Here is a 22,036-nt window from a genome sequence, read left to right as displayed (position 1 = left end):
CTGGAGGGTAATGCCTCGTGGGGATCATCACCCACTGACTATTGATGTTTAACATGCGTGGGCGGAACAGTGCCTCCAACATCGGATCGACAAGGCGAGTCATTCCCGCTTGCTGCCCGCCTCGGTACACGCCATCCGTTCACTCACATCTTTTTATCTTCAGCACGTTGCGGGGCATAGAGGGCATGTTGGAAGCGGCAAGTAATGGACGGTGGGCAGTAGCTTTTGTTCGAAAAGCATGCTCAATTATGGGCTAGTTGAGTCGCGCCCTACGTTCGTTCCGTCGGCTCAGGACTTTCCAAGGTAGGATGCCCGAACGTTGCCAATCTTGTCGTTGGAATGTTCTTTCGAGTCCAGCTGCGCCCTTTTTCAAACTCTACTTGACTTTTTTATTTTATTACGGCGGCGGCGCGATGGCTAGCGCAAAGACCACCAACGACCCCTCACCTGCCTGAGAGCGTGTGGCCGCCCGACCATTTTGGCCAACAGTGGTGGAAAGGGTCTGGAGGGTGATTACAATTGGTAGTAGGGAGGGGAAGGGGATGGGGGAGGAACTGCATAAAAGAATGACGTCGCAGCCTCGGCGCGCCGTCGTCCATCCGATCGAATCGGTCATCAATGCGAGACAGATGCGGTTAAGGAACTTGGAAATGGTGCCGTTCTGTTCCCCAACGGGTTTTCACAACGCTCACGCCCGGGGACTCCCGGGCCTCTTCTTCTATGAAGACAACGGAGCGAACAGTAACATTGCGACATTGGTGGAGAGAGCGAGAAAGAGATACGGGGAGACAGAGGCAGAGACAGAGACAGGAGGAGGCACTTCTTGTCTTACCCGCCTCCGAAGCCATACACCCCACTCATCCATTTCCTTCCAAGTTTCCGCGTACCAGCACCAGCAGCGTGCCAGCGTATCAGACGTTACCTAGCAGTGCTAGCACGCCTAGGTAGCAGTTTGCCGCAACCGTGACGGAGGCTATGTTCGAGACGCGTTGCGAACGCCACGAGGGCATTCATGGGGTTTCCCTGGGGAACCTGGGGGACTTGGGGGGGATGGAAAGGGCAAAGGACGTTTAAGTAAGTAGACCAGGGGGGAGGGGGGTTCTAAGAGGAATAATGGAAGATGCGGGTTGTGGTTCAGGATTCGAGGGATCTAGGGAGTTGCTTGGGGGAGAGTCGCTTTTGTATGTAGGTTCTATGAGCGTATGGTTCAGGGACCTCTGTAGCCCGCAGCCCGCAGAGCCCCCCCTCCATCCACTACAACTTGGGACGCTGACGATGATGGATAAACGGCACCTCAAAATCGCACCTTTGCGATTGGACGTTTTTCCTCAGTGTGTCCACCTCACATCAGCTTGCACTCTTAACGGGGTACTCCACTTTCCGGGATCAGATCGGATACCGTATAGTTACATATCCGGGACTCATCTGCTCCACGGCGCCGGCGGCCATGCGAACCCCGCATTGCCCGTCATACAATCCCCCCTCCTACCGTCTACCTTGCTGCCAGCATCCTGGAGAGAGCCGGCGCGTCGCATCCAAGCATTTCCTCTAGTCTAATGCATTCGTTGACAATTTATTTCCTTACTCAGTCTACCGGCATCGGCGGGGTCTTCACTCTTCGGACGATTGATACCGTTATCGACAGCTTTCGAACCCCACATCTTACCGCGCCCCCCTTCTACCTATTCCCCTCCCCGCCGGACGTTCTCCGCTGGGATCGAATACAATAGTATTACCATGCCCACCATGTGATTGTACGTAAAGTAAGCTCACAACCAGGGGAGGGAAAACACGGCAAGTGTAGTACCATTGGCCAATTATGAGTACACAATGGGCGGATCTTTGTAACTAGAAGCCCCCCCCCCGAATACACGTGGAGCGAGTGTCGGTCTAGCCTTTTGGATATTCGACAACCACAAGGGCGTCGTGCACGTCAAGCCCGCGCCGGGCCGGTCGAGGTGTCCCCGTTCTTGACGCTTCCGGTCCCCGATATACCTTGGGCCCGGTTTCCTTATAATTTAGACTTATCGCTACCTTTTCCGATAGACTCGCTGGAATTTGAGATTCCTTGTTCTTTTGCTCCCCAGTCACACCCAACAGCCCTCTCACGAATTTTTTTGGTCTTGGGATTTTCACGACGAGTCGGTGCCGGAACATCACAAGAAAGACCTTGAAACGGAACAGATACACAACACCCTACCGTCATGAAGTTGACGACTCTACTGCTGGGCTGCTCGTCGGCCCTCCTGGCCGCCGCGTGCGGCAACCACGGCGATGACAAGGAGTGGACCAAGGCTGAGCTGGATGAGTTGGAAGCGAAATGGGGTTTCGAGGTTAGTTGGATTTCGATGCAGTTATTGACTTGCTTGATGATGATGATGAGATGAGAAACGGGGGCTAACTGATCACTGTTCAGTGGGGTTAGTAAAAGTCACTAGAGAGCGAATGGGAGCGTGACGAGGCGTTTGGGGGCTCACGAGACGATTTAGGATTCACGGGCATCGGCTCTTTCGCTCATCTCAAGCATGTAAAGTGCCTGACAACGCCGTCCGAGTTGTACGATATCGCCATCATCGGTGCGCCGTTTGATACGGCTGTTAGTTACAGGCCAGGTGAGCAGGAGACACCCCCTTTTTCTCTCATCCCGCAACGGCACATTGCACACCGCACAGCCACTCCGACTCTATCCACGGGCTCCTCCTTTTCAATATTCAAGGGAATTGTCCATACTGACAAGTTCCTCAGGCGCCCGCTTCGGCCCCCGCGCCATCCGCCAGGCCTCGAGCAGACAGACGTCCTTCCGCGGCTTCAACCCGCGCGCGAGCATCAACCCGTACGCCAACTGGGCCACGATCCTCGACTGCGGCGACATACCCGTCACGCCCATGGACAATGTCGTCGCTGTGGAGCAGATGTCGGCCGCCTTCAAGGAGCTCGGGCAGCGGAGGCCCGTGTCGAGCTCGCTGAGCAGGCCGAAGCTCATCACTCTCGGCGGCGACCACAGTCTCGCGCTTCCCGCGCTGAGGGCGTTGAGGGAGGCATACGGGGCGCCGTTGAGGGTGTTGCATTTTGATGGTGAGTTTTTGTGTGTCTCCTTTTCGGTGGGGTTTTCTGGGTGTAGTGAGGGAAGTGGAAGGAAATTAGGAAAGGGGGGAGGGGGTGAAAGACTGGGATCACAGATGCTCGAGAAGGGGATAGCAGAGCTGACACATATCGCGAACCACGCAGCTCACCTGGACACCTGGCACCCGGCAAAGTACCCCTCCTACTGGACCGCCACACAATTCAACCACGGCTCCATGTTCTGGATGGCCGGCAACGAAGGCCTTCTCTCCAACGCCTCAAGCCAGCCCTCGGTCCACGCAGGCCTTCGCACCCGCCTCTCCGGCACCGACTTTGCCGACCACGAAGACGACACGGCGCAGAATTGGGTACGCATCGCCGCCGACGACATTGACGAGATTGGCACGGCGGGCATCGTAAAGTCCATCATGGAGACGCTGGGCACCGAGGACCCGGTGTACCTGTCCATCGACATTGACGTGCTGGACCCGGCGTTCGCGCCCGGGACGGGCACGCCTGAGCCCGGTGGCTGGACGACGCGCGAGCTGATTCGTATTCTGAGAGGGATCGAGGGGTTGAATCTTGTTGGTGCTGATGTTGTGGAGGTGAGCCCTGCGTATCAGAATGCTGGGGAGGAGACTGCGTTGGCGGCGGCGCAGGTTGTGTATGAGGTTCTGAGCTCGATGGTGAAGAAGGGACTTGAAGGGATGGGGAAGGAGGGCAAGGCTGCTGCTGCTGCTGTTGTTGATGAGAAGGATGAGTTGTAAAGTTGGGATGATCTCGGATGGGATGAAGCCTGGCATTTGATGAAAGGAGGTTCGCTCGCTGGTGAGATGCAGAATGCATGTCTCCGGGAGCCAGGAGGAGAAGTGGGATGATTAGGAGGGAATGATGGAATCGGGTATGTTCACCGTAATGGTGTGGGCGAAGCGAAGCTCGAAGTTGGATGTTATGGACTCAAGATGGCAGGCGATCACAACCTCCATCAATCGCTGGGTATCTCAGAGCGATTTGTCATGTAAAACATCTTCCTACGAAGAACGACGAGAACGAGAAGATGAAATGGATAAAAGTCATTGGCTATGAACATAATGAGATGCCATCAGCTACGACCCTCCAGAGACTACTCGTCTATGAAGAGTGTTCTCAAGCTTCATGACATCTTTCCCTTTTCCCGAACTTCTCTTATAGCCCCAGTAGGTAGGTAATGACCCTCAACGTACAATATTTGCGTGTAATCCGGGTCTTGCCTAGGGAGAAGTAATGTACCACGAAGAAGGACAAATTTTATTCTACGGAGTAGACCCTTTGCCCTTGACCCAAACATAAAGGTTGTTCAGTTTCCCAGCATTCTCACCGCCAACCCAAGGTAAGGAGTCAAATCGCCTCACTGTCACTTTGTTATGCCCGTCATTAGACGCTCGAGTCAAGGGGGTCCAGCAGACATAGATACGGAGACGCACCCGCCTATCTTCGGAACCCAACCCTCAGCAAATGCCAAACGGGCGGGCTCATAATTAAGAGAAAGAGGGCCCCCGTAAGGTAAGGCCCGAGCTCCCTTATCTCTGAGCAATTACAACGCTCAATTGATTTTTGGGAAGGTAACCACGCAACGTCTTTTAAACAACATTCGGTGCCCCTCCACCACCGGGCGCCGGGCGGTGACCTTGGGGAGCAACGGTATCAAGGGGGTCGAGGTATATTGCACTGTAACAAACCCCAGACACTGGAAGCCAACAGAGGTGACTCACACAGCTTCGAGCAACGCGTGAGGTCAGGTACGGATAGTCTGCGTTAAATAAAGAAGGCCACATCGTTTGACTGAGCTCAATTGCAGTACTTTTTCTCTTCTGTAATACCAACTCCTGATTACTTTCCCTGTTCCAATTGTTACTGGCTTTCCAGTTGCAAGTGACTCACGCAGCACAGTCACAAAAAAAAAAAGATACCCAACGCTGTAGTGTACATCAGACCAGGTCACCCTCTCTCTCCCGCCTGCATTTTCCGGGACCCCTCCTCCCCTCCCTCCCACCAACTCAATCCGAATAATTTACCCCGCCATCCAGAAACTGTCCCCAAAAATTTCCCAAAACCTCGACTGTACACAAATTACCAGCTTTGAAGAGTCACCAGTCGACGGACGCAACTCTACTCATCCTCTAGAAACTCAACCGACCACAAACCATGGCCGCCCCTCAAGAGTTGGCCGAGCGTCCCAAAACGGAGGACAAGGTCTACGTCGACACCGACGCCGGCGCCGACGAGCCCTCGACCCAGGGCACCGAGTCCTCCCCCTTCAAGTCCCTTGCCGCCGCCTACATCGCCAACAACGAGAACTTCACCTCGCGCCAGTTCCTCACCCGCGCCTCCAAGACGGGCGACGACGAGGCCGCCCGCCTCGAGTGGAAGGAGCCCGCAAAGAGCGCCGTGAAAAAGGCCCAGTCCGCCCTCGACGCCCACCGCAAGAAGCTCGTCAAGCAGGCCCAGATCGAGGCCAAGGAGGAGGAGCAGAAGAAGGCCCGCCAGCAGGCCCTCGAGACCGCCAAGCAGATCGTCATCAAGGAGGACGAGTCCCTGCCCGCCGCGAAGCGCATCACCATCGCCGACAAGACCGTCGTGCTGGGCGAGGGCGATAAGAAGGGCGACCGCGTCAAGATTGCTGGCCGCATCCACAGGCTGCGCGCCCAGAAGCAGGCCACCTTTATCACCCTCGTCGACGGCTACGGACACCTCCAGTGCGTGCTCCAGGCCGGCGACCTCACAAAGACGTACGACGCCCTCACCTTTGCTCAGGGAACCTCCCTCTGGGTCTACGGTGAGCTGAAGAAGGTCCCCGAGGGACAGACGGCCCCGGATAACCGTGAACTCCACGTCGACTACTACAAGGTTATTGGTACTTCACCCTCGGACGAGGATGCCATCACCAACAAGGTCTCGCTGCTGCAGAACCAGTGGGACTCCCAGATGCTGGACAGCCGCCACTTGGTTCTCCGCGGCGACAACGCGTCCGCCATCATGAAGATCCGCGCCGCCGTCGAGTGGGCCTTCACCAAGACCTACAAGGACCTCAAGATGACAAAGGTTTCCCCCCCAGCTCTGGTCCAGACCCAGGTCGAGGGCGGTTCCACGCTCTTCTCCGTCCCCTACTACGACGAGGCTGCCTACCTCACCCAGTCCTCCCAGCTGTACCTCGAGACCGTCCTCCCCAGCTTGGGCAGCGTCTACTGCATCGAAAAGTCCTTCCGCGCCGAGCGCAGCTTGACCCGCAGACACTTGTCAGAGTACACCCACGTCGAGGCGGAGCTCGACTTCATCGAGTTCCCCGACCTGCTCGCCCATCTCGAGGAGGTCATGTGCCGCGTCATCGACAACGTCCTGGCCGACGAGGAGATCGCCGCATACGTCAAGGAGCTTAACCCCGACTTCAAGAAGCCCGTCCGCCCCTTCTTGCGCATGAAGTACACCGACGCCATTGACTGGCTTAACGCCCAAGACCCCCCTATTCTCAACGAGGACGGCGAGACCCACAAGTTTGGCGACGACATTGCTGAGGCCGCCGAGCGCAGGATGACCGACATCATCAACAAGCCCATCTTCCTCACCCACTTCCCCACCGAGATCAAGGCCTTCTACATGAAGAAGGACCCCAACGACCCGCGTGTCACCGAGAGCGTTGACTGCCTGATGCCCGGCGTCGGAGAGATTGTTGGTGGATCGATGAGAATGGAGGGCTACGACGAGCTCCTCGCCGCCTACGACAGAGAGGGAATTCCGTCAAAGGACTACTACTGGTACACTGACCAGAGAAAGTGAGTTTTGAACCCTCTTGAAGCTGTTTGGTCACCCAAATAAGAGGAAAATGCTAACAACATTGCTTCAGGTACGGTACCTCTCCCCACGGCGGCTACGGTCTCGGCCTAGAGCGTTTCCTGGCCTGGATGGCCAACCAGCACACCGTCCGTACGACATGCTTGTACCCCCGCTACATGGGACGCTGCAAGCCTTAGAGGATTAGCCAGAGTGTAAGGTTCGATGAAGAAGAAGAAAGACAGAGATACGGGAGAGAGGGAGAGAGATGAGTACGACAGGGGAAGAAAATTACAGCCCGGCGTGCTTTAAAAAGCGCTGCGGCTGAGGCACGAGCGAGATCACTCAGGGTTTCGACGGGGGGCTTTGCAATGGTTTTTTGACAGCGATTTGCTGCAAAGGGTACCAAGAGACGGTGTCGGTGGGCTAGATAGGAGTTTACGGAATATCACAACCAATCTCCATCGGGGCGCTCAACTCCAGTGAGAAAGACAGCAAAACGATTTGAGCTATTGAACACATGTGACTCAAGAGGAAAGAGTGTGCGACAAGATGTTTTGGAGCCTTCTAATGGGGGAGACATCCACCTCGGCTGTGTTGCTTTGCGTTTATTCTCGGCCGGTCAACGGACGGTGGACCGTCACCAGCAAATCGCGATCCGTGGCCGACGACGACAGCATAACCTCTCCCCTAGGGACCGATACCCTCCACGAGATGGGAGGACGCAAGGAAGCTGTCAAAGTCGAAGCCAAAGTCGTGAGACAGAGAGCCTGGGCCGAACCTAACACGAACTGCCGGTAGGAGTGTCAGAGACAAAAACTCTCCCTCGTCCCTCTCCCCGTCCCTGCGCCCAACGTCGACGTGTAAGAGTCTTGAGATCGTTGCCCGACCGAGGCCCGGCTCCGAACGGGATGATGTGCCGCAATGGTCGACGACTGGGTGGGCCCCATGACCCGTGTTCGTCAAACGTGCGCGCTGTGAGTCCGAACATGGTCAAAGAGCTTCGCAGCTCGTGCTTGCTCGGCCGACCTTGCGTTTGAAGCTACCCACATCAGACCTCCTTCTAGAAGGTCTCGATACAATCCCATCTCAAAAGGAATATGGGCGGCGACGAGTGGTACAGGCTGTCTTCTGTATTCAGATCATGTCTGTGCAGATAGGGGCGTGCTGAGAGCTGAGCGGTGACCGTGAAGAGAGGTGTAAGTGGCCCGCCCAATCGGACACCTCAATAATCTCGCGCATCTCCCTACTCACCTGTCCGACATCAGAGGTTCTAGAGCTTGAATATTCAAGAAGACTTCTTTACCTTTCTGGAATGTCTGACGCCCAAGTATCGAACCCGTCCGACAAGCGAGTTAACCTTAAGCGGCGGCTCAACCGTCGTACATGGAAAGTTGGAAACATCAATATAGGTATCGTTGCATCCGCAGACGAATACGGCAGATCGCGCACGCATTCGCGTCTCTGGCGATCGCCCCGAGATAGTGTATGTGTTCAGGTGATGGCCGGCAACATTAACAGCAAATGAAGAAATCAGAATGTGGACACCGACTGGAGAACCGTGATACAAGAAGATCCTGGCTGAACAATAGCCCAGTCAGTTCTTATAAACAACAGGCAAACAGGCGCTTTCGGTTGATACCCTGGCCCAGCTTGGGATTGTCAGTGTTGGTTGGTTGCGTAGACATGACTAGTTAGTCGAGAAAGGAGGCCCGTAGCGTAGCATTCAGAGAGGCTAATTGCGAAGCTTAAAACTCAGGTCTGCAACAGTGGCTGCTGACGGAGAGCTTCTTGGGCGCATGCCGGACTATGGCACCAATGAGCTCGACGCTGCTCAATATTGAATATTGATACTGCGATCGGCGTCCATACTCTTGACTCGAGGACAGTTTTGAATCACGCCCCGTTTTAACGTTCCAGAGACGAGGCGCGTATCCGTACACAATAATGTCTTTTCGGAAGAATGTAGATCAGGGAATCGTTGACGGTCCACAGGACACAGGTGAGATGGACAGTTGCGTGGTCTGTTGATGATCCGATGTCAGAATTAAATGGACCAGGAATGACTTGATGCAAGGCGGATCTAACACGGCGCTGCGGATCCTGCTTGCAGCTGGCTGCCGGCTCAAACTTCCATCTAGGGGTCAGACCGTTGTACTCGGGTTTCTGGACCGGCGGCAATGAGCTAGCTGCCTTGGTGCCATGCAGTACTTCGTACGGATACACATCGCGGCTATGTGAGGCAGAGCACTGAGCGGCATACTTCTTTCGTCTTTCTTCGCTTCAAGGGCGGCCCAATGAACGAGGCGTGGAACGTAAGCCTGTGTTTGGATAGGACGAGGCAACCGAAAATTGTGTGTTCGGAGGGCCGCCGACAGAGCCCATTGAAAACTGCGGCGATTCAGACGGAAAGTAGAATTATGGTTCTGGCTGATCCCGAGGGCGAGGTTTTGCAGCCGTGACGATTTGTACTCCGTAGGCGAGGTAGGTCAAAGATAAAACGCATCAGGTAACGGTGAGCTCGGAAGTCTTTCGAACGGTCAGAGATGGCGATCGTGTGCCATTGTCGCCAGCCAAAATATGTAGTGCTCGACTGCCCCATGACAATGCTTGGTGCCAAGCAGTTTCGAGGTTTGTATCCGTATCGCGTATTCAAACTTGACTTTGCCTGTTGTTTCTCTCATTGCTAGCCTAGGCCAGGTTGGCCTCGGATTCCGGATACAATCGGGAAGCTAAGCCACAAGAGACAGGCCCAGGCCGGTTGACAAGTTTGAAGTCGCGAGCTTCTAGTTCGTACTCCGTACCTGATTGTCCCAAAGCTTCCGTGACAGTCTGGGGTTATTTTCGACGAACCTGGGCTCCTTGCAACCGCGTTTCATCCGAATAGCTGGAGATGTGGAGGCTAAGGGTTTCGATATTGGAACACGGATGCAGCAACCACAACTGCAAGGAGTAAAAGCGGCTGCCAGGTCGAAGAAGGAGGCTATTCCGACGACAAAGCCGCTGGCGATCCGTATTCATGTGCCACGTTGTATCACATTAGAAGTGTCCGCTCAGAGTATCCGTACGGATCAGAGTCGATGAATGGTGTTCCTTGCATAGTGCAAAGCCACTAGCTACCACTTGTGCAAGGTACAGCGAAAAGTGTCCGTAGTTGGAGGCTCTACTTTAGTCTGCGAAACCTGTCGTACCGAGGGGAAGCAAGCCCTACGTGTGATTAGTAGACTGTATCCATAGTGTATCCGTAAAGCAAAGCTAGGTCTGGCACATCATCGACGATATTTGACAATATGTAACGTGGAGTCGGATAATGCTATGCGAGTTTCGTCAGGAATGGAGAACCGAAAGCGTGATGGGCAAGGCGAAAGTCCAAGAGTGTGGTGGATGAGATTGAGATGCAGCTGATGCAATTTCAATTCTTCATCAGAGTCGATGCAAGACAGGGCCTATGGGGGGCGGCTTGGGCGAGGGGGACGCATCCAATATGGGGAATCCGAACGAGCGAAAGAACGAACGACAGCTGGACAGCATGCCGCGCAGTCGCATGCCTCACGCTCCAGGAGATCATATACCTTACTGTTAGATGTTCGTCTTGTACTCCGTACCTTTTGTGGATATACAGAATGCAGGGCGTCGTATCAGCTGAAGAGCACCATTTTCGGTATATCTGGAGGCAACTGTCTGAGGCCGTGATGGATGGTTTACTATCCGTTCCTGCCCTCTATTCATTCTGAGGGGAGTCTTTGAGGGCTATAGAGTACAGAACACCACCTTTCTGCAGCATTATCATAGCATTTGGGTACGAACCCTGCCGAACCAGCAGCAGAGTGCAAAACGGCGAGGCTTAGACTACATGCCCGCGCTGCGTAAGGAGGTAGTCATGTAGTGTGCAGGTACCTCCTAGCCACGACCCCAGCAACGGAAAGCAAAAAAAGGGGTGGAGCAACGTGAGCCAGCCTGCCAGAGGTTGTGAACAGCGAATAGTGAACTCTGGCTGCTGCTGCTGCTGCTGCTGCTGCTGCTGCTGGCAAAGGCGGCTGTCAGTTCCATGATCCATCGGCTTGGGGGGGTGGAGAGAAAGAGAGAGCAAGATGAACCCTTGGAGGCTTGGAGGATGGATCGGGGAGGCTGTTCAGAAGAGGACAGACCAAGCCAGAAGAGGTGGTGCCTTCCCCTGGCTATGCTTGTCGGCCAGGTGGGAGGCAAGGGGAAAGGTAGGGATGGGAGGCTGGAAGGGGCCAGGTGGAGGGGGACAGGAAGGTCCATGTTCCAGGGGGGCCACCCGCACGGAGCGAGGAGCTTCACAGCAATGTACCCTCAAAGTACCGCATTAAAGTGCCATGTCGGGTGCGGCGCGGTGTCTTCGGTTAGGCCAGGGGAAAGAGAGTACCTCGCCTTGTAGTATGAGCAGGGGTCGGGAATCTGCGCAAAGAAAACGCCCCCCCCATATGGTTGGAATGCAATATCCGCATCTTGGCTGTGCAATAGCACAAAATCTCCGTCCAGATCGGAAGCTCACGGTATTGTTCCAGGACAGTACGAGGTCCGGATACCAATGGCAACATTCGAATGAGACCAGCTCTGTTTCTAGAGCAAGGTTCGGTGGAATGCCTGTTTGTTTGCCCAGGCTACAATCCAAGACACTACGGCCAGAGCTCAAGCCAGCGTCACTCTGCTCCAGGCCAGTGATCAGCTCGATTATTTGACGGAGACAACTCACGAGGCTCTGGTTGCGGCTTGCCTCCGACTCTGAGCATCGAAAATGGGGGACCAACCCGAGGGGGAATCCGAAGGAAGGGGGGCCAAAAAGGGGACCAAACAGGGGGGAAGATGAAAGCTGTTCATGTGGATAATAAGCAAGACTAAGAAATCGAAGCGTCGCATTGCTGGTGACAACGGACGGGTGGGCGGAGAACGGGTATATGGAGATGTATCCGGACTGGCCGTTAGCTGGTCTGTTGGGAAGAAGTGTTGATGGCCAGATGAAAAGGTGGATGATTATCCGTATGATGCGAATGCCCATTACTGTCCCTTCATTTTGCAGCGTTCGCAATATCAACTTGACCAGCCAAGACGAGACTGGCACGGCAGCTCGTACCAGTCATAGCTGAGCCGATATAATTCTGTCTTGTCTTGCCACAAGAGTCTGAACCAGCGAGCGAGCGAGCGAATAGGAGCGTGAGCATGTTTCGTTCGTTGGTTCCCTTGAGCCTTGGCCATCACCAAGCGGTATCGTAGGACCTAATGTACTGTGCAAAGGCTAAGGTAGGTGGTAGCCCCCGTGCTTCCGTTCATGATTCGACAAGTTGGACCGGCGGCATTGGCGTAAGCCAAAATACCACGGTGACGGTCGATGCTCAAGTCTCGTGGTTGTGGCTGGCCCTACCCGCCGCACCTGGCTAAAATTGACGGCGGCTGCAGCTACCGAAGTCTGGCAACTCTCGATTCTCGATTAATATCAAGTTCATCGAGACAAGTCAGGCACAGGCAGGCTGGTAGGTACCTTTGGATACAGAGTCAGACGTTGGAGTTGGTGAGAATGATTTGGTCCACCTGAGAGCCTCCGTTCCTACCATACCTTACCTTGTACTAAGAGCATCCGTAGAGATGGTTTTCGAGGTGTTGCTTGCTGCAGCAGGCTACAGCGCAGAGTTGCGTTGCGTGACCTCAATCAAGATGAAGGTGGCATGTTACCTGTCGTGCCTGTCTTGCCTCTTGACAGCTGTTAGCCTCAGTTGGAACGGTTGCCGCCCTGGAGATCAGAGGGGAGGGAAATGGGGCGAGCTGCGGCTATTCTGACTTCTCCAGGAGTCCAGAGTCCAGAGTCCAGAAACGACTTGCTTACCATTGCTTGCCTGCCTTATGCAATGTACATGCCATGTACGGATGTACCTTGCCAGAGGCTCTATTAATTGTGCAGATCGGCCTGATCAGCCAGGAACATGCTGCAAGCGGTACGTACCGACGACCCGCGACGAGTTCGTTTATTGAGCCGGTCCCATCTTCTCCTCCCCGTGCGGCATGCGGCGGGCTCGTGTCGACCGGTTGCTGGCAAAGCCGCAAGAACTCGCACTGGACAGTGGACACTTCACTGCAAGTTGCGAGGTCAGGACCGCCAGGTACGGTACGGAGTATGGTCATGGAGTATCTGTACCACGAGAAGGTACTTTGAGCTAAGATGACTCGTCTTATTGGCCCCCGTATCGCAGCATGTGCCCCCCCTTTTGCTCTTTCCCCCCTAAAATGCAACCGTGCATAGCGCCCAGAAGGGGCCATCACGCCGTTGAAAGTATCTTTGATATACAATCTCCAGAGCGAAGTACACGAGAGAAGAAGGGGGCCGTCTTATGCACCTGGGGAAGGGCCCGTTGGCGTGGGAAATGTCACTTGGCAGATGCTCTGTATCCGTACGGAGTATTGCCCTGGAAATGAAAGACAGACCATAGACAGAAGACGGGCGGTTCGGCAAGCCGTTCATCAATTACACAGGCACCTCACTAGGTATACAGACGCAGGTACTCCGTACTTGGGGCTCGCCTTTCCGTTGCTGTCTAACCGTCAGGTATACGCCAAAGGGACGTCAGTTGTCCAGGGCGAAGATACCACAGACCGACGGTGTCAGGTTCCTGTCATGGGGAACTCGTGATGGAGGGCGGATGGACCAGATGCTGCTCAGAGCCAAAGCCGAGCCAACGAAAGAGCAAAGCAAGAGAGGGAGGAGAAGACGCAAGCAGAGCAGGCTCAGAGGAGAGAGCAGAGCAGAGCCAAGTCATCGATGTTGTACCAGCAGAGCCGTGCTGTGGGTGAATGGGAGAGAAAGAAAGCAAAGGTATCCGTACATGGCGACATGGGACGTTTAATCATAGCACACTTCACAAAGCACTGAGCACCTTACCCTCTGGGTGCCCTGCGCAACTCTCCTCTTTCATCTTGTTTCCTTCTCTTTGGTCCAGGGCCAGTCTCTTCGACAACGGCCTTGGCCATTGATGGTCAGGGTGAAAGATTTAGGGCTAATGCTATCAGTCCGCTTTTCACTTCCCCTGCCATTCAACCCCCATCTCGTGCAACTGTTAGCTGCCATTAGGTCTTCTGGATACTCGAAGCAGAGAACAGCACCATCACCAGCACCAGCTGGAAAGACAGCAGAAGCAGACCGAGACAGAGACTGTCCTTGCTTGTCCTTGTCCATGATCCAACCCATCCCCCCGGGCTCTTAGTTCTTAGTCTCTGGCATCTCTGGCCTCTGATCTCTCTCTCCCCTCTGGTGACTGGTGGGCTCTCGTACTGTGGGTTCTCCTGCCGTAATCCCTGGCCCGTCTCATTAAACTTAGCGCAGCCAATTCTACTTTCGACCCTTTTGGGTAATCTACCGCCTACACGAACCCCCCGTCCCCTCTCTCCTGGTCTCCCATAGTCCACCACTCGCCCTCCTGCTACCCTTACCTCTCCTCCCCGTACCTCACATACGGAGTAGGTACCTCACGTACCTTACGCTGTACCTTACCTACTCCTCCTCACTCCGCTTTCCCGCCTTTGCTCACCTCTTTTTTTTTTTTTTTTTTTTTCTTCCTCTTTCCATCCCTTCCACCTTGCGCGTATGTGCGTGCTCCTCTCTCTCTCTCACTCTCGCTTCCTTGAGCTTTTCTATCCTTCTTTCTTCTCTCCTTCTACTGGCTCTTCCCTGCTCCTATTCTTGTTACCTAACCTTACTTGTCTCCCTCCTATTCCTTCCTCCACCCTTGGACTTCTACCCCCCTAACCTAACCTCACCTCTTTCTCCTCTTCACCCTCCCGTCTCCTTTACCTATACCTCCTTCCTACATCCTCTCCCTTCCTCTTCACCTCCTCTCCGACCGCCTTCATCCTTATTCTTACAACTTCTATTCTTCACCCTTTCGGCTATTTCGCTCGTCGCCGCCGTCGACTTACTGGCCTATGCGATCGTTACCGATACTGTCGTGTTGATCGACACTTCACCTTGGCTCCTACATTCGCTGCCCGTATATCCTTCGTCCATAATTATTTGACCTTCATCCGGTCTGCCTGCAAGGAGTGATCAGTCTCAGCACCGATCTCAATACCGATCCGATCCGAATCCTCGACGCTCGCTGACCAACTGCAAACTGCTGCTTCGACCTACTTGCTATACGACTTGCTTCAGGCCAACATTGCTCCGACCCCGACAAAACTTACTCGGAATACTTTGCACCACATTGCTTTCTACAGCAACAACGGAGATATCTAGGCTTCTAGTCGCAACCTAACGCATTTGCCTCGATCTTACCGCCTGATTAGGTTTTGTTGCTTCGATCCATATAATTCATCAACTTCGACTTTGGCACCAGGCACCCTTTCGCCACAAACCTCACCAAACGGCCCGTTGATAGTTTGGTTTAACCAAGCTAGCACCACCAGTCTCGCTCCACCTTTGTCTTGGACTCTGACATCGTTGGCTTGCCCCTTGGACGGATTTTGAGACCTACCCAATCACACGTTAAACGCTACGGTATTCCTCGGATATCGTAGCATTCCAACGCGCCAATCTTCGATTCTTCGTGCCTGCTCAGGGCACGTCTAATCTTTCAAAACGGCGATTCTATCTCAAATCGGTCGGGACAGCCTTGTCCCTCCGCATCTACTCGGGATGCAGGAAATTCAAGGACCCGTCGGCCAAGGCGGCCCCAGTGCTCCTGGGAACCGCTTCGGCCACGCTTCCAAGCCTTCCAACAGCGAAACTGGCTTCTCTCACGGAGCTTTCACTTCCAACATCTCTGGCTTCGCTGACAGACACCCCCGTCGTGGAAACATTCCCACCATCAACACTCAGCCCCTGAACCACCTCCAGCATCAGCACCAGCACCAGCAGGCGCCCCCTTCCGCCGCCGACATGGCCACTCCTGGCACCGCTTTCGACATGCAGTTCACGCCTCTTCTTCCCTCCCAGCTGTTGCTCGGAAGCCCCTTCCAGCCTGGAACCCCGGCGGCCTTCGCTAGCCCTCAGTTCCAGAACCTGCAGAGCTTCCAGCAAGCTCAGCACCAGAGCCAGCAGCAGCAGCAGCACAATGGTCTGCAGAGCCCTGTTCAGCAGAACATGTCTCCTCAGCAATACCAGGCCATGGTTTCTCCTTCGACCTACGGTGCCCCCCAATTCTTCCAGCCTCAGTCTCCGACCGGTGGTAGCTTCAACAACATGCAGATTCCCATGCAGCCCAGCTCCCCCGTTTCAATGGGCCCGGGTATGGTCACTGGCACCAGCCGCACCGTCTACCTTGGCAACATTCCCCCTGACACCTCTGCCGAGGAGATTCTGGGTCACGTTCGTAGCGGACAAATCGAGTCCGTCCGTCTTCTGCCCGATAAGAACTGCGCCTTCATCTCCTTCCTCGACGCTAGCTCCGCAACCCACTTCCACTCTGATGCCATCTTGAAAAAGCTCTGCATCAAGGGCCAGGACATCAAGGTTGGCTGGGGCAAGCCTTCGCAGGTTCCTACCTCTGTGGCTCTGGCTGTTCAGCAGTCGGGTGCTTCCCGTAACGTTTACCTAGGTAACCTGCCGGAGGACATTGCCGAGGAGGAGCTTCGCGAGGACCTTGGAAAGTTCGGTGCTATTGACACGGTCAAGATTGTTCGTGAGAAGAGCATTGCCTTCATTCACTTCTTGTCCATTGCCAATGCGATCAAGGCTGTTTCCCAGCTTCCTCAGGAGCCCAAATGGCAGGCCCCTCGTCGCGTTTACTACGGCAAGGACCGATGCGCCTACGTTTCCAAGACGCAGCAGCAGAACGCTGCTCAATACCTGGGAATTGCGCCTGGCTATGCGCACATGCTTACTGGCGCAGACCGCGACGTAATCTCCAATGCGCTGGCCCAGCAATCTGTTGCCGCAGCTGCCGTTGCAACGACCGCTGGTGGCATCAACAACCTCGGAAACCGCACCATCTACCTGGGCAACATCCACCCCGAGACAACCATTGAGGAGATTTGCAACGTTGTGCGCGGAGGTCTTCTCCACCACATCCGTTACATCCCTGATAAGCACATATGCTTCGTCACGTTCATCGACCCCACGGCCGCCGCGTCTTTCTACGCTTTGAGCAACCTCCAGGGTTTGATGATTCACAACCGCAGGCTCAAGATTGGTTGGGGCAAGCACTCTGGTGCTTTGCCGCCTGCCATCGCTCTCGCTGTTAGTGGAGGAGCTTCTCGCAACGTCTACATTGGTAACCTCGATGAGACCTGGACCGAGGAGCGACTGAGACAGGACTTCTCCGAATTTGGCGAGATCGAGCTGGTCAACACCCTGAGAGAGAAGAGCTGCGCGTTTGTCAACTTTACCAACATTGCCAATGCTATCAAGGCTATTGAGGCGATCCGCAGCAAGGACGAGTACAAGAAATTCAAGGTCAACTTCGGCAAGGATCGCTGCGGAAACGCTCCCCGTCAGCTCCAGCAACAGGCGCAGTCTCCTCGCACCGATGGCGTTTCGTCGCCGCCGCCCAATGGTTCCCAGAACTCTGGCTCTCCCACCAACGGCAACACCCCTCAGCAGTCAGCGACGATGTTCGGTTCAAACAACCATCCCCTTACGATGTACCTGAACCACGTTTCCCAGCAAGCGCAGCACCAGCAACACCAGCAGCACCAGCAACTTGCTGTTCAGCAACAGGCCTTGTTTGGCACGGCCCAGTCATCACCTAGCGAGCTGTCCATCGACATGCAATCCCAGGGTCCCATACCTGGCCACCAACAGTCGGCCAGCATCTCGAACGGCTACCCTCAGAGTGCCTCTGGTCCCGGACCCACTACCATCGGTGGTCTTCTGGCTCCTGGCAACGGTCGTGGTCAGCACAACCGCGCCGTCAGCTTGCCTGCCCTGAACCCTGGTTTTGAGAACGGCGGCGTCCCTTCTGGCCACGACGGTGAGCAGCAGCAGCGTCGTGGACACCAATACCAGGCTAGCTTCGGCGGCATGGGCGCTGGCTACGGTCTTGCCATTCAAGGTGGTCTGAACGGCTGGGTCGAAGAGGAGGTTGCCAACTAGAAGTACCCAACCTTTCTCATAGCGTCCTTCCCAGCGCTCTTCTCATCCCCTGCACATGATGCAAAAGGAACATAGCGCAAAGATTGGTTAATTGTTGTAATTGCATCTCACGTCTTCTCACTTCATCCTTGATTCTTGATTCTATTTTCATTTTTTTGTCTCTTCTCATCTATAATTTCATCGCCGGTTTGGCAAAGTGGTCAGGGGCTGTTTTCTCGATCCCAGAGCTCGGAGGAGACTTACCACACAAAATTTTGGCACCACCTCTTTCATGCATATGATTGTGGTCGAACATAGCAGCAGATACCAGATTATGATCTGCCTGGAACACGGCAGTCACGATCTGTCGCCAATGTGGAATGGAAATGAGAGGGGGCTGGCTCAGGTCTGGGGAGGGAGACATAGGATATAGCAGAAGGAGGCGATGCTGGCTACACGGGCTAGCATCAATCACTTGTATGTCTGTTAGAGCGTATTTCAGGAAAAGCCTGGTTTCCCTGGACAAATGCAAGCGAATCTTTGTTTGCAAATCTTCGTTCCCATCCTCTGAAGTGACTGTATGTCAATGCTCAAGTAAGTAGATGAACAGCGCGCTGGCATCATTGTCTTTTAGTTTTGGTCTATGCTAGTTCCGATCTCATATTGTGCTAGATACTGGTCAATACAGCAGATTGTAAGTATGACTTTCAATCCTCCACGGTAAAGATGTTTGAGCATGCAGCAACCCAACGTCATGGTTTTATCGTCAAACCAAGCTTTTCTCATTTGGTGTACCGTTCCCTGGCAATCAGTGTGCTATTCTACTTGAGAGATATTCCTTCCATAGGGGCTCTTCCACCCCATGACGGCCTTTAGATTACTAGTCTTGATGCCTCTCTTACAAAAACGAGAGTGATCAAAGGGGAAACGACTGGATTAACGTATTGCTGATATCTTCTGAGCGCTAGTAGCTAAGCACCTCCATTTTCGTCCTTTATAGTATATTCAGTATTCATCAAGTAAAAAGCAATGAACTTTTGGTGACCACCCCTTCATCTTGTCTAATCGGCTTTTTTTTGTCGTGGCACACCGTTTTCCGTGGCCGGGTATCTAATACTGTCGTCGAAATCATGTTGGTATGTCTTTTTTGGATTTGTTTGATTCATCCCCCTCCCTTTTAGGCGATATTTCCCACGCCGGATCGACGAATTGGGAAAAGTCCTCGTCAATGAGCGCGCGCATAGCTGCTTCTTCCTCCTGCCACGTCTGCGGCGGCGTTCCAAAGTCGTCGGCAGCACCGATCCAGAAGTCGTCGTTCGGACCGCCCGGGTCGCCGCCGACAAAGTCTGTGACGCCGGGAATGATGCCGTATAAGGGCAGCTCCGGCATCTCGCGGTCGCCGTCAAAGGGCGCGAGGTCGGCTTCGCCACCGTTGGGGTTGCCTGCCGCGAAGCTGGCGAGGGCTGCGTCGATGTCCATCTGCGGGTCACCTTCGCCGCCGCCGCCGCCACCGCCGGCCCCCACCGGTGGAGGGTGGTCCTCGAGATGGACCTGGAGGTCGTGGTGGCGGATGAAGCGGGCGCTGCAGCCGGGAATTGTACAGAGGATCGTGCGCTTGGTGCCGGCGAGATCGTCAATGATGTTGGGGGGCTTTTGGTTCGGCACCGGACGTTCCAGGCCCAGGTGGACGTAGCGGATGTGGTCCTCGAGGTTGGCTTTGGTGACGAACCCTCCGCCGCAGCCTTGGTCGTTGGACCAGGTCTCCAGGTCTGGGGAGCCCGCGACGTCGACCTCGCCGCAGACGAAGCGGAATCCTTCGTGTGCGGTGCGGATGTGGACGGTGAGGTTGTGCTTCTTGGTGAACTTCTTGTCGCAGCCCGTCCATGTGCAGGCTACCGTCTTGCGGGCGTCGACGGGGATGCCTGAGTGGCGCATCTCGACGTGCCTCTCCAGTTCCCACTGCCCGGTACATTTGTACTCGCAGAAGATGCAGTTGAGGTGCTCCTTGCGGATATGTGCTTGAAGCAGCGAGATGGACGTGAATCCAATCTTGCTCTCGCCGTCGCCGCCGCCGCATTCTTCACACCAGAATTGCGGCTCGCTGTGGTCGCGCTTGGTATGGTTCCGTAGCGCCCCCTGAGAGTCGAAGCCGGCGCCGCAGCCGGGTGCCGTGCATGGGTATGCGTGCGTGCCCAGGTGTTCCGATCGGATGTGTCGCTGGAGGGTGTTGTGCTTGCGGAAGCTCTGCGCGCAGGGTGGGAAGTCGCGGCACCGGAAGCGCTCCTGGCCGGCGTGGACGTCCTGGTGGCGGCGCAGTCTCGTCGCCGTCAGGAACGACTTGCCGCAGTCTTCGTGGGTGCAGATGTAGGCCCGCTCCTGGGTGTGAGAGCCCTTGACGTGCTGGCGGAGATGCTTCTCCTCGCGGTAGTCTTTGTCGCAGCCGGGGTAGGTGCACTTAAAAGGCCGGTCGTCCGTATGGGAACGGAGGTGGGCGGCCAGGCGGGCGGGCCGGTTGAACGTCTTGTCGCAGTCCGGGTAGGTGCACGGGATGGTCTTGAGATCTGAGGGGAATTTGCGGGATCGAGTCGTGAGTGAGGTCTGGCCTGTCATTACAGACTCTACCTCGGCGTCGGCGGTCGAGCCGGAGTTGCTGGCGGTATCATCGTAGTCGTCGTCGCTGGCAGCTTTTCCCCCCAATCGTGTTAGCCAAATCACACCAGTGTGTAGTCGAAAGCGGGTTCACCAACTGGTGTCTTCCAGCGCCGCTACCTTGGATCTTTTCGGATCCGAGGAGGCGGAAGCCCCTTGGACCTTCCGTTTCGTCATGACGAGCGATTGGAAACGAGCATTGCCTGCCTTGCCTTGGCGATGAGAAAAGAGGTCGATGTGCCAAAGTTTTCGAGAGCTGGTGAACTTATTTCCTGGCAGAATTGGCAGATTCCCGGGCGGTCTGGCGAAATTTTGTGCGCTGCACCAGCCACGGGACGAGGGGCCGGGGTCGACTCGGTCCGGATAAGCTTTTTCCTTGTGCTGATAAGACTAGTGCGGACCCACATAGGAACTCTGTCCATCGCAGCAGCCTCGTCAATAATTTTTCACGGCTGGATCCAGCAGACGCTCCGCTTGCGACAACCTGACAACACGCGACGAACGTAGGAACCAGGACGTATCAATGAATCACACCACTCCGGAAGTCATCAATCCCATCAATTGAGACCTCAAGATGTCTGACTTTGGCGATGACGATGTTGGCGGAGGGTAAGAATACATACATGCACTTGCTTGTCATCCAGGCCGTGGCGCGACTGCTAACCGCGATTCAGCGACGAGACCATGTACGAGGACGAGGCCGCCGACTACTGGGACCCCGAGGTTCCTGCGGACGACGAGGAGGTCGGAAGAGCAGAAGGTGACGAGGAGGAGGCGGACAATGTTGTTGCATCGGGCGACCCCTCTGCGGCAGCGAACGCGGGCAAGGGCAACGAGAAGTCGCACCGCGACAAGAAGATTCCCGATGACCAGCGCACGACGACTCCCTACATGACAAAGTACGAGCGCGCCCGTATCTTGGGCACCCGCGCTCTGCAGATCAGGTTCGTCAAACCGCAATCCCACCAAAAGCAGATACCCCGCGATGAAATTCGCGATGCACGAGGACAGAACAAGCTAATGCATGGGATCAGTATGAATGCGCCGGTGTTGGTGGACTTGGAAGGAGAGACGGATCCTTTGCAAATCGCGATCAAGGAGCTCCGGGAGAAGAAGATCCCTCTCATCGTGCGCCGCTACATGCCCGACGGATAGTAAGTGCCGGACGACAACCCCCTCCCCCTGACTGTCCACGCAAGCTTCGTGGGCTTTCTGCACCGTTATCGCGAACCATGCCTGGCTGACCTTGCGCGCCAATAGCTACGAGGACTGGACCTGCGAGGAGCTTCTCCAGTGAGGGGACTACTGACTTTTTTCCCTCCAAACTTTTCGGGGGACAAGAGAGACGCGCGACTAGATGCAAGGCACTTTATACCCATCTCCTATCGTCGTTGCCTCAAGAGTAGTCAAATGCCCGAGCAGAGTTTCCTACCATGGATCTCGTTACCAGCTCGCTTCGCCGTTGAGCCAGACGCTCGCAGGCAAGCTTGAGAAGAG

At 55.1% G+C, this 22,036-nt stretch overlaps 5 protein-coding genes across 5 annotated transcripts; 4 read left to right on the top strand and 1 right to left on the bottom strand.

The window, feature by feature from the left end:
- Nucleotides 1–2,204: 2,204 nt before the first annotated feature.
- BDP55DRAFT_627001 (arginase family-domain-containing protein) lies at nt 2,205–3,830 on the top strand (the record flags this gene model as incomplete). Its single annotated transcript, XM_060571696.1, has 3 exons — nt 2,205–2,333; nt 2,441–2,612; nt 2,746–3,830. 3 exons carry the CDS (start codon nt 2,205–2,207, stop codon nt 3,828–3,830), a joined length of 1,386 nt encoding a protein of 461 aa, XP_060435019.1.
- A 1,417-nt stretch (nt 3,831–5,247) lies between these two features.
- BDP55DRAFT_542068 (asparaginyl-tRNA synthetase) lies at nt 5,248–7,070 on the top strand (the record flags this gene model as incomplete). Its single annotated transcript, XM_060568280.1, has 2 exons — nt 5,248–6,872; nt 6,944–7,070. 2 exons carry the CDS (start codon nt 5,248–5,250, stop codon nt 7,068–7,070), a joined length of 1,752 nt encoding a protein of 583 aa, XP_060435018.1.
- Nucleotides 7,071–15,514: 8,444 nt separating this feature from the next.
- Nucleotides 15,515–17,911, top strand: BDP55DRAFT_723930 (RNA recognition domain-containing protein; the record flags this gene model as incomplete). Its single annotated transcript, XM_060578818.1, has 1 exon — nt 15,515–17,911. One exon carries the CDS (start codon nt 15,515–15,517, stop codon nt 17,909–17,911), a length of 2,397 nt encoding a protein of 798 aa, XP_060435017.1.
- Nucleotides 17,912–19,018: 1,107 nt separating this feature from the next.
- BDP55DRAFT_700796 (uncharacterized protein) lies at nt 19,019–20,850 on the bottom strand (the record flags this gene model as incomplete). Its single annotated transcript, XM_060577912.1, has 3 exons — nt 20,638–20,850; nt 19,415–20,574; nt 19,019–19,369 (listed from the first exon to the last, which is right to left on the bottom strand). The coding sequence occupies exons 1-3, from the start codon at nt 20,714–20,716 to the stop codon at nt 19,019–19,021; spliced, it is 1,590 nt and encodes a 529-aa protein (XP_060435016.1). The 5' UTR covers nt 20,717–20,850.
- Nucleotides 20,851–21,223: 373 nt separating this feature from the next.
- Nucleotides 21,224–21,836, top strand: BDP55DRAFT_542483 (RNA polymerase Rpb6; the record flags this gene model as incomplete). Its single annotated transcript, XM_060568315.1, has 3 exons — nt 21,224–21,483; nt 21,574–21,693; nt 21,800–21,836. The coding sequence occupies 3 exons, from the start codon at nt 21,224–21,226 to the stop codon at nt 21,834–21,836; spliced, it is 417 nt and encodes a 138-aa protein (XP_060435015.1).
- Nucleotides 21,837–22,036: the final 200 nt, after the last annotated feature.

Source organism: Colletotrichum godetiae (genome assembly GCF_030913485.1).
Source record: "Colletotrichum godetiae strain CBS 193.32 chromosome Unknown BDP55scaffold_4, whole genome shotgun sequence".
Lineage (NCBI taxonomy): Eukaryota > Fungi > Ascomycota > Sordariomycetes > Glomerellales > Glomerellaceae > Colletotrichum > Colletotrichum godetiae.
Note: the sequence above shows the minus strand (reverse complement) of the source record. Positions and strands in the feature narration are given on the sequence as shown.